Source organism: Aegilops tauschii, chromosome 5 (assembly GCF_002575655.3).
Source record: "Aegilops tauschii subsp. strangulata cultivar AL8/78 chromosome 5, Aet v6.0, whole genome shotgun sequence".
Taxonomy (NCBI): Eukaryota; Viridiplantae; Streptophyta; class Magnoliopsida; order Poales; family Poaceae; genus Aegilops; species Aegilops tauschii.
In genome coordinates, this window is record NC_053039.3 from 429,254,067 (window position 1) to 429,267,255 (window position 13,189).

Consider the following 13,189-nt stretch of genomic DNA (forward strand, 5'->3'; position numbering starts at 1 on the left):
GTCGCCGTCGCCGAAAACAGTGCGCTCCCGTGTGTGCCGTCGTTTCCTCGCTCCAGTCCTCTTCTCCCTCTCGTCTCCCAGCTTTGCTCGACTCCGTGACCCCCTGCACGTCGTCCGCATCCCCCGCGTCGCCTTCCCGCCCCTCCCCGTGACCGTTGGTCGCGCGTGCTCGTCGCCGGAGCGCCGACAAGTAGCCGTGCGCGTGCCACCTCGCCCCCTCCTTCTCGAGCCTTCCCCGTGGCTATATAAGCCGCCCTCGAGCTTTCTCGCGGTCCTCAACCCCTCCCCGAGTCTCTCCCCGAGCCCTGAGCCCCTCCCTGACCCCGCCATCGCCATGGACGCCGCCTCTGTTCCTCTTGAGGTTAGAGCCATTGCGCGTTTCCCCCTCGTTTCTTCCACCACCAGCGCACCACCACACCCCCGGCGATCATCCCAGACCCGCCGCCCATCCATTTCCCCCACCGGAGCCACCCAATCACCAAGCCCCGCGTCCTCTGTCCCCGTGAGCCGCCATCGCCCCGCTGCTTCCCGACGCCCGTGCTTGGCCTGGACGGAAGCGGCGCACCCCCAGGAGCTCGCCGGTGGTCTCCACTTGGCCGGAGATCGCCGGACTGGCCCGCTCCGACGCCGGCAGCGCCCCTGCCTCTGCTACCCCTCTGCTTTAGTTGGGCTAGAGAGAGGAGGAAGATGACGACTCGCCAGGCCCCCACCTGCGCGCGGCCCCCACCGGTCAGCCTCACCACGCGTTGACCCCTCCCTTGCCACGTGGTAAGTGGAAGCGTATTCCTCTGAATACGTCTTCCCTTGTCCGAAAACGTACTCATGCATTGCTTCAGACAGAAATGTGTTTTCTCTTCTAGAAGGTGTATTACTCTCTATTGCGGTCAACAATGCGCTTTCTCAGTTCCGAAACCGTATTTTCGGAAATACGTTTTCTGTTTTTCAGCCCAGGGACCCATTTGGTGATAAATTCTTCACAGATAGGTCCCTGATCTTCATCACTTCATAACTCCGCAACCGTAACTCCGATTGAGGTGATTCCAACGCTCACGTTCTCTGTTCGTCGAGCTTTTTCCGTTGGTATCATTTTCATAATATTTTCACATAGTGAAAATGACCTCTTTGCCCTTGCACGTAAACAGCCCCCTCCGAGAGAGAACTGTTTCCGGCAAATCTTTCCGCGATCATTCCGCACTTCTTCCCGAAGTATTTGTCAACCCCCAGGCAAGCCAACCTCTTATCATGAGCCCCGAACTTGCATGTTGACTTTGCTTGCACCTCGTGTGTGTGTGTTTAGTTGCATTAGTTTCTTGGTTGTTCCGTCTATTGTTATTTCAGTCGTGCTATATGTTTTTGTTATGTGCCATGCATGCTTGTGTTCTCATGAAATAAATTGACATGCTAGCTAGATGTTGTTACTGATAATATCATGCCTCTGTCTAATTTAATGTTAGTAGTATCAATGTTATAATGATTCTGTTGCACTAGTGGTATTACGAGTACTTGGTATTGCCATGTTTCGCATGCTATCATTGTTCACTTGAAAAGCCCGATGTTTTGTTACTGCATCTGTATGTTGCATGTTAGTTGTTGCATTCATGTTATAATGCTCGCGTGATGGTGGGTGATGGAGAAGTTAATAATATGACTTAATAACCAACCTCCTTCGTCATCGATGGGATCGAGTCATAGTGCCACCAAATCGAGCTTTCTCCAGTGCAACCACATTTACCTTTATGCGAGGTCCTAGCTGGGTATATTGTCATGCCTCTCGCTTGTTCCTCCAACGAGGGAAGGTTATGGGTGCACGCTACCCTGATTAGGTAGGCGGACATGAACCTTGTGAGCCCGAGTTGTTTTGCGCGCTTTGTCCCCGTTTGGGACCGTTTTTGTTTTGCCACGGAGGTGGTCGTTGGTGTCTTTGGTAGGCACGGGGCCACCCAGGACTGAACCCCAAGGGGGTGTTGGTGAGAGTGGCCGGGAGAGTGTCATGGCGGTAGGTCGGTTTTGTCGGAACGCTGTTGGTCCACACGTATGGGAGTGCGAGGCCATGGGTTCCGTGGTGTGGGTAAAGTGCGCTACCTCTTCAGAGTGTGTGTGTTAAATCTATTGATAGCCGCGTCCTCGGTCATGGGCACAAGTTCGTAACATGTCACACTATCAGGTCTTGGTCGAAATGGAGGATAAACCTGAAATAACTAAGTTGATGAATTATGTGAAATGAAATAACGTGATGACTTGGACTATGAGATAGTCGCGAGTAATCACGGTGATGTGTTCACGAGACGAGGTCTCGGTGAGAGTCGAACCAAGTATGGCTCCGTTTATGATCCGTGAAGGATCATCGCTTGGTTACGAGGTAATCCATTGGTAAGAGAGTCCGAGGGACTCAGTGCAGAACTTTGGTTGCATTGCATGAGTAGTAAGTTGTTATTTGCATTTAAAGAACCATGGTAGAACAGGCGATGTTTGCATAAGGTTAACATGTTGTGTTTGCATTGGATATGATTGGTAGTTTATTTTCAGCATAGTTTCATGATGCCATGCCATGTCTTGATTGAATTTATGCTATGTTTAGATTATGTCATGTTATGGTTGAAATGATGTGCTATGTTTTGCCATTGCCATGTTAGAAGTAAGCTTGATAAGCCATGCTATTGCCATGCTAGTAGATGCCACGAGGTTGTTCATGCTTAGTTTGATTTATGATTCTACCTAATATCATGCCATGCTTAGTTTCTGCTATGAGATAGGTTATTGCAGACGCTTGGTTCTTTCTTTGTCATCTGTTTGTTTGGGTGCTATGTATTTGGTTGTCTTGCAAGTACATTCAATGTACTAACCTGGCCTGTCATGCCAGTTTTGTAGGTCGTGCCCAAGTTGTTCGCTTGTTACGTCGTGCTAGGCCGTAGACTTGCCAGTCCTGTGAGTTGTGGAGCCCAACCAGAGTTGTTATGCTGCCAAACCATTCCGCCGCCATTTAAATAGACTTCTGATGCCATTTAAATAGCCTTAGGGCTATGCCAGATAATTGTATTCATCAATGATGTAATCATATACACATGTATTTGATGAATATTATTGTACCTGGAATGTTGTATCATGGACCTGTCGTGCGTCAGGTGTTATGCTGCCAAACCAAGACTTCCGCCGTCAGGTGTTATCATGGACCCCTGCTCCATGCGGATCGGGGTGCCACAGGAGATGGTATCAGAGCAGCCAGGCTGGCATAGGTTATCCTAGCATTAGATCCTCGCTACCATCACCCCGTAATGCCCCTAAGGGATTTGACCCATCCCTGGCGTCCGGCATGGCCACAGTTAATCAACACATGGCGTAGTCGGGACCGACACGTCCTCACCCCGCTGTCCCCGCCTGGTTATCCGTGGAACGAATAGGAACCCAATCCTTTTGGTCAGCCGCATCGCTTACCCTTCGCCATTAAGGGAAAGGGGCCACACCATGCGGGCATGTCCCGCATAGCTACCTAAAAAAGCCCCCTTTCCGCTAGCCGTATCGCTCACTCCTCAGTCAGCCATGTCCCTGCAAAGAATATATAGTGCACATAAATTGGTAAACAGAATTTGTTACTGCCTAGGAACGGAGTCGGAATACGATATCACAATTGGTTGCTTAAATAGTGATCAATTGGTTGCTTAAATAGTAACATGACAACATGGATGTTAAGGCATATCTCTCTAGATGTAGTTTTGGTGATTGATGACAACATGTTTGCGGACTAATCGTGTGCTTTGAGCATTTTAGAGATTCATCATTTGGCATGAGACGATTTCTTTCCCCTCGGAGTGTCATTCAAGACGGTGTAGCTCTTTCGCTTCTTTTGGTGGATTAGTTTCGTAGGAGTCACCGTACTATCAAGAGGGGGTCCGCTTTGGTAAGGCTAGGGTGGAATCAACACGTACACATCCTCTTTGCAACCTGTGAGCCTTTCCGCTTCATTGGAGATATCTTTCCTCTCTCTTTGGGCTGAGTCTGGTCCCAGCGGTAGTACCACTTAGGGGTCACAGGCGGCAGTACCGCTCCGCAGCGGTAGTACCGCCGGTTGGTCCTCAGCATTAGTACCGCTACGGTACCAGGTCCCTACCGCATCGACTTGAGGGGTCATTTCTTGTGTCGGATAGTGCGGTACTTTGCAGCGGCAGTAGGGCGGCAGTACCGCTCATGAGCGGTAGTACTACCCTACCACCGCGGCAGTACCGCTCGGGTCTGTCACTCTCCTGCCCTCCAGACTCCACGGTAGTACCGCCCGGGGGAGCGGTAGTACCGCCCTCTGCGGGGCTGTTGAGGGGGGTAACGGTTGGATTGTTCCCCCCACTATATAAGGAGGTCTTCTTCCCCAAAGTTGACCTACCTCTTCCCCCAAAAGCTCCATTGTTGCTCCAAGCTCCATTTTCGCCCGATCTCTCTCCCTAGCCAATCAAACTTGTTGATTTGCTCGGGATTGGTTGAGAAGGCCCCGATCTACACTTCCACCAAGAGAAATTTGATTCCCCCCACTTATCCCTAGCGGATCTTGTTACTATTGGGTGTTTGAGCACCCTAGACGGTTGAGGTCACCGCGGAGCCATAGTCCATTGTGGTGAAGCTTTGTGGTGTCATTGGGAGCCTCCAATTAAGTTGTGGAGATTGCCCCAACCTTGTTTGTAAAGGTCCGGTCGCCGCCTTCAAGGGCACCAATAGTGGAATCACGACATCTCGCATTGTGTGAGGGCGTGAGGAGAATACGGTGGCCCTAGTGGCTTCTTGGGGAGCATTGTGCCTCCACACCGCTCCAACGGAGACGTACTTCCCCTCAAAAGGAAGGAACTTCGGTAACACATCCTCGTCTTCACCGGCTCCACTCTTGGTTATCTCGTCCCTTTACTTTTGCAAGCTTACTTGTGTTAACTCCCTTGCTTGCTTGTGTGCTAGTTGTCATTGCATCATATAGGTTGCTCACTTAGTTGCATATCTAGACAACCTACTTTGATGCAAAGTTTAAATTGGTAAAGAAAAGCTAAAAATTGATAGTTGCCTATTCACCCCCCTCTAGTCAACTATATCGATCCTTTCAATGGAGAAAGTTGAAAGGACACTAACCTCGATCAGACTTTGATCGGCTGATGACGTTGGGGAAGTAAACATCCATGTTAATTAGACGACGATGTGGTGCACGCACTAGAATTTTATTGCCAACATTCAGTTCATAACACTTAGACATTTTTCTCCAAAGGTCCGCATTAAAATAGGAGTGACCATCTTTATCAAGGTTACGCTAACCGTTATTGTAAATCCATGTTGCATTGTCAATATGACATCCTGGGAGTCATCAGCAAAGTAAAGCCCAAGATTTCCTTCTACTCCTGTTCTTGCAAAGCAAGGGATGTATTGCTTGAAATGAAAATTAAGACCGTAAATTAGATATATTGAAATAACCGAGCAATATGCAAATATGGGAGTAACTGATAGAACATATCCATATATTGATGTAAGCAAAGTACAAAAATATAGAATTAAAAATAGATAATGTAACAAAGATTTGATGCAAATATATAGATAATGTAGCAACAGACGGTATATGTTCACAAATTTAGGCCATGCCGACCGTGGTAGGTTGAGATTGAACATACCGAGCGCTCCCTGAAGTCATCCGGAATGGTGAGATAGAACTTCGTTTCTGACTGGCCACGACCACAGTTGCCCGATTTGTGCTCGCACTGTGCACACATGAATGAACACACACGAATCAGCTAGAACAAAAATGATTCCACGGCGATTTCCACCGGTTGATTAACAGCGACGGACAGACTGTGATAAGAGATGAGTGAATATTTCGCTAATTAAGTTGATTACCTTCTCCATGAGAAAAATCCCTGGCCCAATCCTGCAGAAAACCCCAGTCGACCAGAGTCTAGAATGTCGGTGCAGATAGGCGGCGGAAAGCGGTGGAGGCGAAATCCGGTGTCGTTTGGAGCGCGACCTACGACCGCCGCCAACAGCCGTCGAGCTTACGGTGCAGAGTTGCGGAGAAGTCTGCGGCGAGTGAGTGGGGACGAAGTGGGCGAGGGTTTTCTTTTCCTTTTGCATGTGTGAGTCAACACACACGGTTCGCAGAGGCGACGGAGGTGAATTGTGTGCGATAGTAAATCACCGAGATTGAATGGGAATCCAAATTTCCTTTGTCCTTCATCCATGAGTTTTTTTTCTACGATGAACATAAACCCTGCTAACCACCGTGTTCAAATTTTACACTTTTCCGGGTTCATTTACAATATTTAGGGGATTATGTGCATTTTGTAGGCATTAATGCACGTAATTCAAATTCAAACAATTGGTGCATGAAAGGGTGCACAAGAACGGTCTAGAAAAACCATACTCGTGGTATTTAGTAATTTCTCAAGCCTTTTACGAGGAATGGGCAGAGATTCCAATGGAATGCGTGGCAATAGTCAACCACAAACGCGTCATTTACTGGGTTATCAACTATAGAACAATGAAATATGTGCTTGAAAAACATGACGGCTGGCATGGTGCCATGGTATGGCCTCACCATGCCCTGGTTAAAAGCTGAGAAGGTTTGATTTATGTCGTCATGCACGCCCTTCATAAATCGAACCATCACCGAGGAAGTTCAATGCGTTCGAGAGGGAAATCACCAAGATTGAAGGGGAATCCAAATTTCCATCCTAGTTTGTCATTCAGTTTTTTTCCAACGATTAGCATACCATCTCAAATGAAACGTGTTCAAATTTGACATTTTTACGAACTCATTTACCATATTTAGGGGATTGTGTGCATTTTCTAGGCATTAATTATGCACATAATTCAAATTCGAACAATCGGTGCATGAAAAGGTGCACAAGAACGGTCTGGAAAACCATGCTCGTGCTATACAAAAAATGAAACACATGGTTGGAAAACATGACGCCTGGTGTGGTGCCATGGTATGGCCTCACCATGCCCTGGTAAAAATTGGAGAATGTTTTCCTTATGTCGTGATGCGCACCTTTCATAAAACGAACCATCATCCGAGGAAGTTTCATGGTTTCGAGGGGGAAATCACCAAGATTGAAGGGGGATCCAAATTTCCTTTGTCCTTTGTCCACGAATTTTTTTTCTATGATGAACATACAACCTGCAAATCACCGTGTTCAAATTTGGCACTTTTCGGGTTCATTTGCCATATCTAGGAGATTATGTGCATTTCCTAGGCATTAATGCGCATAATTCAAGTTCAAACAATCAATGCATGAAAGGGTCCACAAGAACGGCCTAGAAAACCATGCTCGTGCCATTTAGTAAATTCTCATGCCTTTTACAAGGAATGGACAGATATTTCGATGAAATGTGTGGCAATAGTCAACCACAAATGTTTGTTTGTTGGGTTTTTAACTATAGAAAAAATGAAACAAATGCTTAAAAAACATGACGCCTGGCATGGGGCCATGGTATGACCTCACCATGCCCTGGTAAAAAATAGAGAAGGTTTTGCTTGTGTCGTCATGCACACCCTTCATAAATTGAACCATCACCGAGGAAGTTCCATGCTTTCGAGAGGGAACATCCCCAAGATTGAAGGGGTATCCTAATTTACGTCCTAGTTTGTCATTCGGTTTTTTCCAACGATCAACATACCGCCTCAAATGCAACATGTTCAAATTTGACATTTTCCCGGGCTCATTTACCATATCTAGGGCATTATATGCATTTTCTAGGCATTAATGGACATAATTCAAATTCAAACAATCGGTGCATGAAAAGGTGCACAAGAACAGTCTGGAAAACCATGCTCGTGTTATTTAGCACATTCTCATGCCTTTTACAAGGAATGGGCAGATATTTCAAGGAAATGTGTGGCAAAAGTCAACCATAAACGCGTTGTTTACTCGGTTAACAACTATACAAAAAATGAAACACATGGTTGGAAAACATGATGCCTGGCGTGGTGCCATGGTATGGCCTCACCATGACCTGGTAAAAATTGGAGAATGTTTTCCTTATGTTGTGATGCGCGCCTTTCATAAATCGAACCATCACCGAGGAAGTTTCATGGTTTCAAGTGGGAAATCACCAAGATTGAAGGGGGGTCCAAATTTCCTTTGTCCTTTGTCCACGAGTTTTTTTCTACGATGAACATACAACCTGCAAATCACCATGTTCAAATTTGGCACTTTTCCGGGTTCATTTGCCATATTTAGGGGATTATGTGCATTTCCTAGGCATTAATGCGCATAATTCAAGTTCAAACAATCGATGCATGAAAGGGTCCACAAGAACGGCCTAGAAAACCATGCTCGTGCCATTTAGTAAATTCTCATGCCTTTTACAAGGAATGGACAGATATTTCGATGAAATGTGTGGCAATAGTCAACCACAAATGTCTCTTTGTTGGGTTTTCAACTATAGAAAAAATGAAATAAATGCTTAAAAAACATGACGCCTGGCATAGTGCCATGGTATGACCTCACCATGCCTTGGTAAAAATTTGAGAAGGTTTGGCTTATGTTGTCATGCACGCCCTTCATAAATCGAACAATCACCGAGGAAGTTCCATGCTTTTGAAAGGGGAATCCTCAAGATTGAAGGGGAATCCAAATTTTCTTTGTTGTTTGCCCTGGAGTTTTTTTCTACGACGAACATACACCCTGCAAATCACCGTGTTCAAATTTGGCACTTTTTCGGGCTCATTCACCATATTTAGGGGATTATGTGCATTTTCTAGGCATTTAGCGCATATAAATCCAATCCAGCTACAGGTGCACGTGTGTGATGTGAGGGACGTGGATTGCCATTCGATCACGGTGCATCCAACGATGCACATGCGCGATCCGCGTGGCTGGGGTTCCGGGCAATCATAACTCAACACACAATAGGCTCAGTGCACACTGTTTCCGGAAGCGACGGAGATGAACCGTGTGCGATAATGAACGACCAAAATTGTAAGGGAAGGCAAATTTCTGTTGTCGTTTGTGGTTGAGCTCTTGAATACCACCGCACTGTACGGCTGCCCGGCCCTTCCATCCCAGAGCTCTCTCCGGGCGCCGTCCATGGCACGGCGGCACACAGTAACTGGTAAGGAAGCGATGGCATCCCGCCGCGCCGCGTTCCCCGCCACCCACGACCGCACACATGGAAAGGAAGCGATGGCATCTCTCCGCACCGAGTTCATCGCCGCCGGCGGCCAGACAGTTACATGGGCGGACTTTGAGGCTGCATGGCCGATTGGGTGGTGGATCTAGAGGCGGCCAAAGCGGCACAGAAAGAGCGGAAAAGGCAGAAAGCAGTCCAGAAAAGAGAGTCCCGCCACCGCAAGAAAAAAGAGGCCGCACGCCGTGGTGAGGAGAGCTTGCCGGAGATCGACGCACGGTGGGCTGCCGCCTACAAGGCCGGGAAGGAGAACACCGGCGTCTAGCAACGCACGGTGGTAGCATGTGAGAAGTAGTTTAAGTTTGTAGTATTAGAGCAAATTACTAGTAGTACTTTTAAGTTTGTAGTATTAACGTACAATGTCGGTAAGAGCATGCTTTGAGGGCTTTGAGCGTTGATTAGCATGTGTGCCCATGTGCGTTTTTTTGCGTTAATCATTAGAAGATCACAAAACACACGGTTTCTATGTCGTACCCGTCTGTGTTTTTTGCGTTAATGACCCATAAGTCAGTTACATGTGCGATATTTCCTAATAAACCAGGCGTACAATTGACCAAAAAAAAATTCAAGTACACGTGTACATTTTTTTGGAGACGGGATCTGCCAACTTTCTTTTTTCTCGCACACGAGTATTTTACGCGCTTCGTCTGTGTTGTGCGTTTCCCCCGCCCATGTTTCAAATTTCGCACCGAAATTTTCATTAGGCGCGCGATTTTAGAATTTATTCCTCCAACCACATCCCCTTCCCCTCAGTATCCCCCCTCCCTCGCGCCTCCCCCTATCGGCATCTCAAACCGCCGCTGCCGCAACCACAGCTTCAACCACATCTATGTTCTGCTCGAATCCAGTCAGGTAACCCATCGATTTCTATCACGTCCCCGGCCTGATTGCTTAAATGGCGCCTGCGAAACATCCTCATGCCTCCAAATCCCCCCTGCCAGGAGCTGATGGCGGTCCATGGCGCGATGGCCGTTGTGCGTGTTGACCCGGAGGAACACCTCGCCTCCGCCGCCGCCGCCGACATGGTGCAGGCTCTGACCCAGATGAAGCCCCCAGCGACTACCCCCCAGGACTTAACAGGTAAGATCTGACCAGCTAAATCTTACCAATACCACTTGCAACGACTATGATTTGTATGGTTGATGTATTAAGCATGTTCGTGCCTTGTTTATTTCAGTACTACACACTATGTGATGTTCAAATATTACCATGTCCAGCTCAATTTCACCAATACCAGCAACAAACTTACAATACATGACTCATGATATCACTAGAGATGCTGCCCATTTGCTATTTTTAGTGGATGCTAACCCTGTTGCACTTAATATGCCTGTCCATGTACTTACGAGGGTCATAATGGCTGATGCTTTTGTTTGCCGTCGAGGTGAGCTGCATCCCATGTCTTACAGTATTTCACATAATTTGTGCAATTGCAGTTTAACTTCTACCCATTTACTGGTTGCCTGTAGGTACACATATCAGTGGCACTGATCCACGCTTCGACCCGGAGGAACAGCTCGCCTCCGCCGTCGCTGACTTTGGCGAGCTCTGGCCAAGATGAAGTGCCCCAGCAACTACCTCTCAGGACTTACCAAGTATGTACTCACCAGTTCAATCTTACCAATACCAGTCGCAATTAATGGCTATATTATGTACGGTCGATGTATTAAGCATGTTCTAGTAAACATGCCTAACACGTTTTTGCTACTTTCCCTACCTTTTTATAGACATCTTGGCCATTCTCTGCTCTGGCAGCACTTGCCTTGTGACGTTTAACTATGCCAACTGCATTTTTATCAGTACCAGTTTCAATGTCTATTAAGCCTGTTGCAATTAACAGTTGAATCCATTTTTAAACAATTGCATTTCAATGGCTACAAACTTACAAAACATGAATTAGGATGTTGTTAAGCCTGTTGCAATTAACAGTTATATCCATTTTTTAATCTGTCCATTTGCTACCATGCTACTCTCCGCAATGAAGATATACTAGAGATGCTGCCCCATTTGCTATTTTTGGTGGATGCTAACCCTGTTGTACTTAACATGCTTGTCCATGTACTTACGCAGGGTCATAACGGCCGATGTTGTTGTTTGCCATCAAGGTTAGCTGCATCCCATGTCTTACAGTATTTCACATCATTTGTGCAATTGCAGTTTAACTTCTAGCATTTACTGGTTGCCTGTAGGTACACATGTCAGTGGCACTGATCCACGCTTCGACCCGGAGGAACAGCTCGCCTCCGCCGTCGCTGACTTTGGGCGGGCTCTGGCCAAGATGAAGTGCCCCAGCAACTACCTCCCATGACTTACCAAGTATGTACCCACCAGTTCAATCTTACCAATACCAGTTCCAATTAATAGCTATGTTTTGTACTGCCAATGTATTAAGCATGTTTTAGTAAACATGCCTAACACATTTGAGCTATTTTCCCTATCTTTTTATAGACAACTGGGCCATTATCTGCTCTGGCAGCACCTGCCCTGTGATGTTTAACTCTGCCAATTGCATTTTTATCAGTACCGGTTTCAATGGCCATTAAGCATGTTGCAATTAACAGTTGTATCCATTTTTAAAGAGTTGTATTTCAATGGCTACAAACTTATAAAACATGAATTAGGATGTTGTTAAGCCTGTTGCAATTAACAGTTGTATCCATTTTTAATCCGTCCTTTGCTACCGTGCTACTCTTTCGAAATGAAGATATCACTACAGATGCTGCCGTTTTATTACCATTTGCTATTTTTGGTGGATGTTAACCCTGTTGTAGTTAACATTGGCTTTCCATATACTTACACAGGGCTATAATGGGCGATGCTGTTGTTTGCCGTCGAGGTTAGCTGCATCCCATGTCTTATACACCATCTATTCCTAAATATAAGTATTTTTAGAGATTCCAGTATAGACTACATAAGGAGCAAAATGAGTGAATCAAGATTCTAATCTAAACTATATCTATAATTCTATATACATCCGTATGTAGTTCATATTGAAATCTCAAAAAAAAATACTTGTACTTAGGAACATAGCTAGTTGTATTTTACATCATTTGTGCAATCTTAGTTTAGCTTCTAACATTTACTGGTTGCTTGTAGGTACATATATGAGGGGTACTGATCCACGCTTTGATCCCTTTTGCATATGGGGCAATGAGATATTCATGAACGAGCGTCAAGTGAGGAAACTAAGAAAGATTGTTAGGCGAAAGAAACGGGTGATTGGAATTAAGCTCTATATTTACACTTTCTCGAAGACAACAGTGAACTTTAGGATGGTAAGTAATGTGTTGCCTTTTTCCCCTGCCCACAACAAGTTACTCTATTAGACCTCAGTATCTAATATTTTTCTCTTTTCAGTGGTTTCCGAAGCTATTTACTGATGATTACCTTGCAAACTACATGACCGGAGTGGAGGCAACTAAGGTTAAAGTATATGATTCATGCTACCATGATAATGCTCTAGAAGTCTTCCTGAAGATGGTGAAGGATGGGCGGGCGATCGTCACAAGGGGTTGGACAAAAGTGGTTCGTGCCTATGGCATGCAAGAAGGCACATTATGGGCATTCCGCTTCTTCAACACCGTCGGCAGTCAAAATGATTTACTCTTGTCTCTTCACCTTTACCGCCTTTAACTACTGCGGTTCATCATAGTTAATTGCTTCCTAATCCTGTAATTACTGAACATATTGTACAGGCAATTTTATTTATGGATTCGTTGTTGAACCATTGTGCTGAGAATTTGAATTGCACGTTTCGTATTTCAAAATTTCCAATTAGAATAATAAATTACAGGCAAAAATAAAAATAGAACAGACGGCCGTGGACCTTTGCAAACGGTTCTAGCAGTAAAAGCGCTTGCGATTGATAGCCCAATGCCACACAGTTTTCTACATCAAATCGTGTGTGATGTAGTTAATGAAAGCAAACAGTTAACCAAGGCAGAGCGTGTGTGATAGTTACACCTTTCACACACGAGCATATACATAAAACCATGTGGGATATACATCAGAACGGAAACGTTTTCCCCGGATTGACTGTGTG

At 45.9% G+C, this 13,189-nt stretch overlaps 1 protein-coding gene and 1 long non-coding RNA gene across 2 annotated transcripts; both read left to right on the forward strand.

Annotated features, from left to right (window-relative positions):
- The first annotated feature begins 303 nt into the window (after nucleotides 1-303).
- On the forward strand, nucleotides 304-3,086 carry LOC123493887 (uncharacterized). Its single transcript, XR_006663298.2, has 2 exons — nucleotides 304-1,034; nucleotides 1,143-3,086. It is a non-coding gene; the product is annotated as an uncharacterized lncRNA (long non-coding RNA).
- Nucleotides 3,087-11,279: 8,193 nt separating this feature from the next.
- On the forward strand, nucleotides 11,280-12,874 carry LOC141022417 (uncharacterized). Its single transcript, XM_073498660.1, has 4 exons — nucleotides 11,280-11,463; nucleotides 11,949-11,983; nucleotides 12,244-12,422; nucleotides 12,505-12,874. The coding sequence occupies exons 2-4, from the start codon at nucleotides 11,956-11,958 to the stop codon at nucleotides 12,778-12,780; spliced, it is 483 nt and encodes a 160-aa protein (XP_073354761.1). The 5' UTR covers nucleotides 11,280-11,463; nucleotides 11,949-11,955; the 3' UTR covers nucleotides 12,781-12,874.
- Nucleotides 12,875-13,189: the final 315 nt, after the last annotated feature.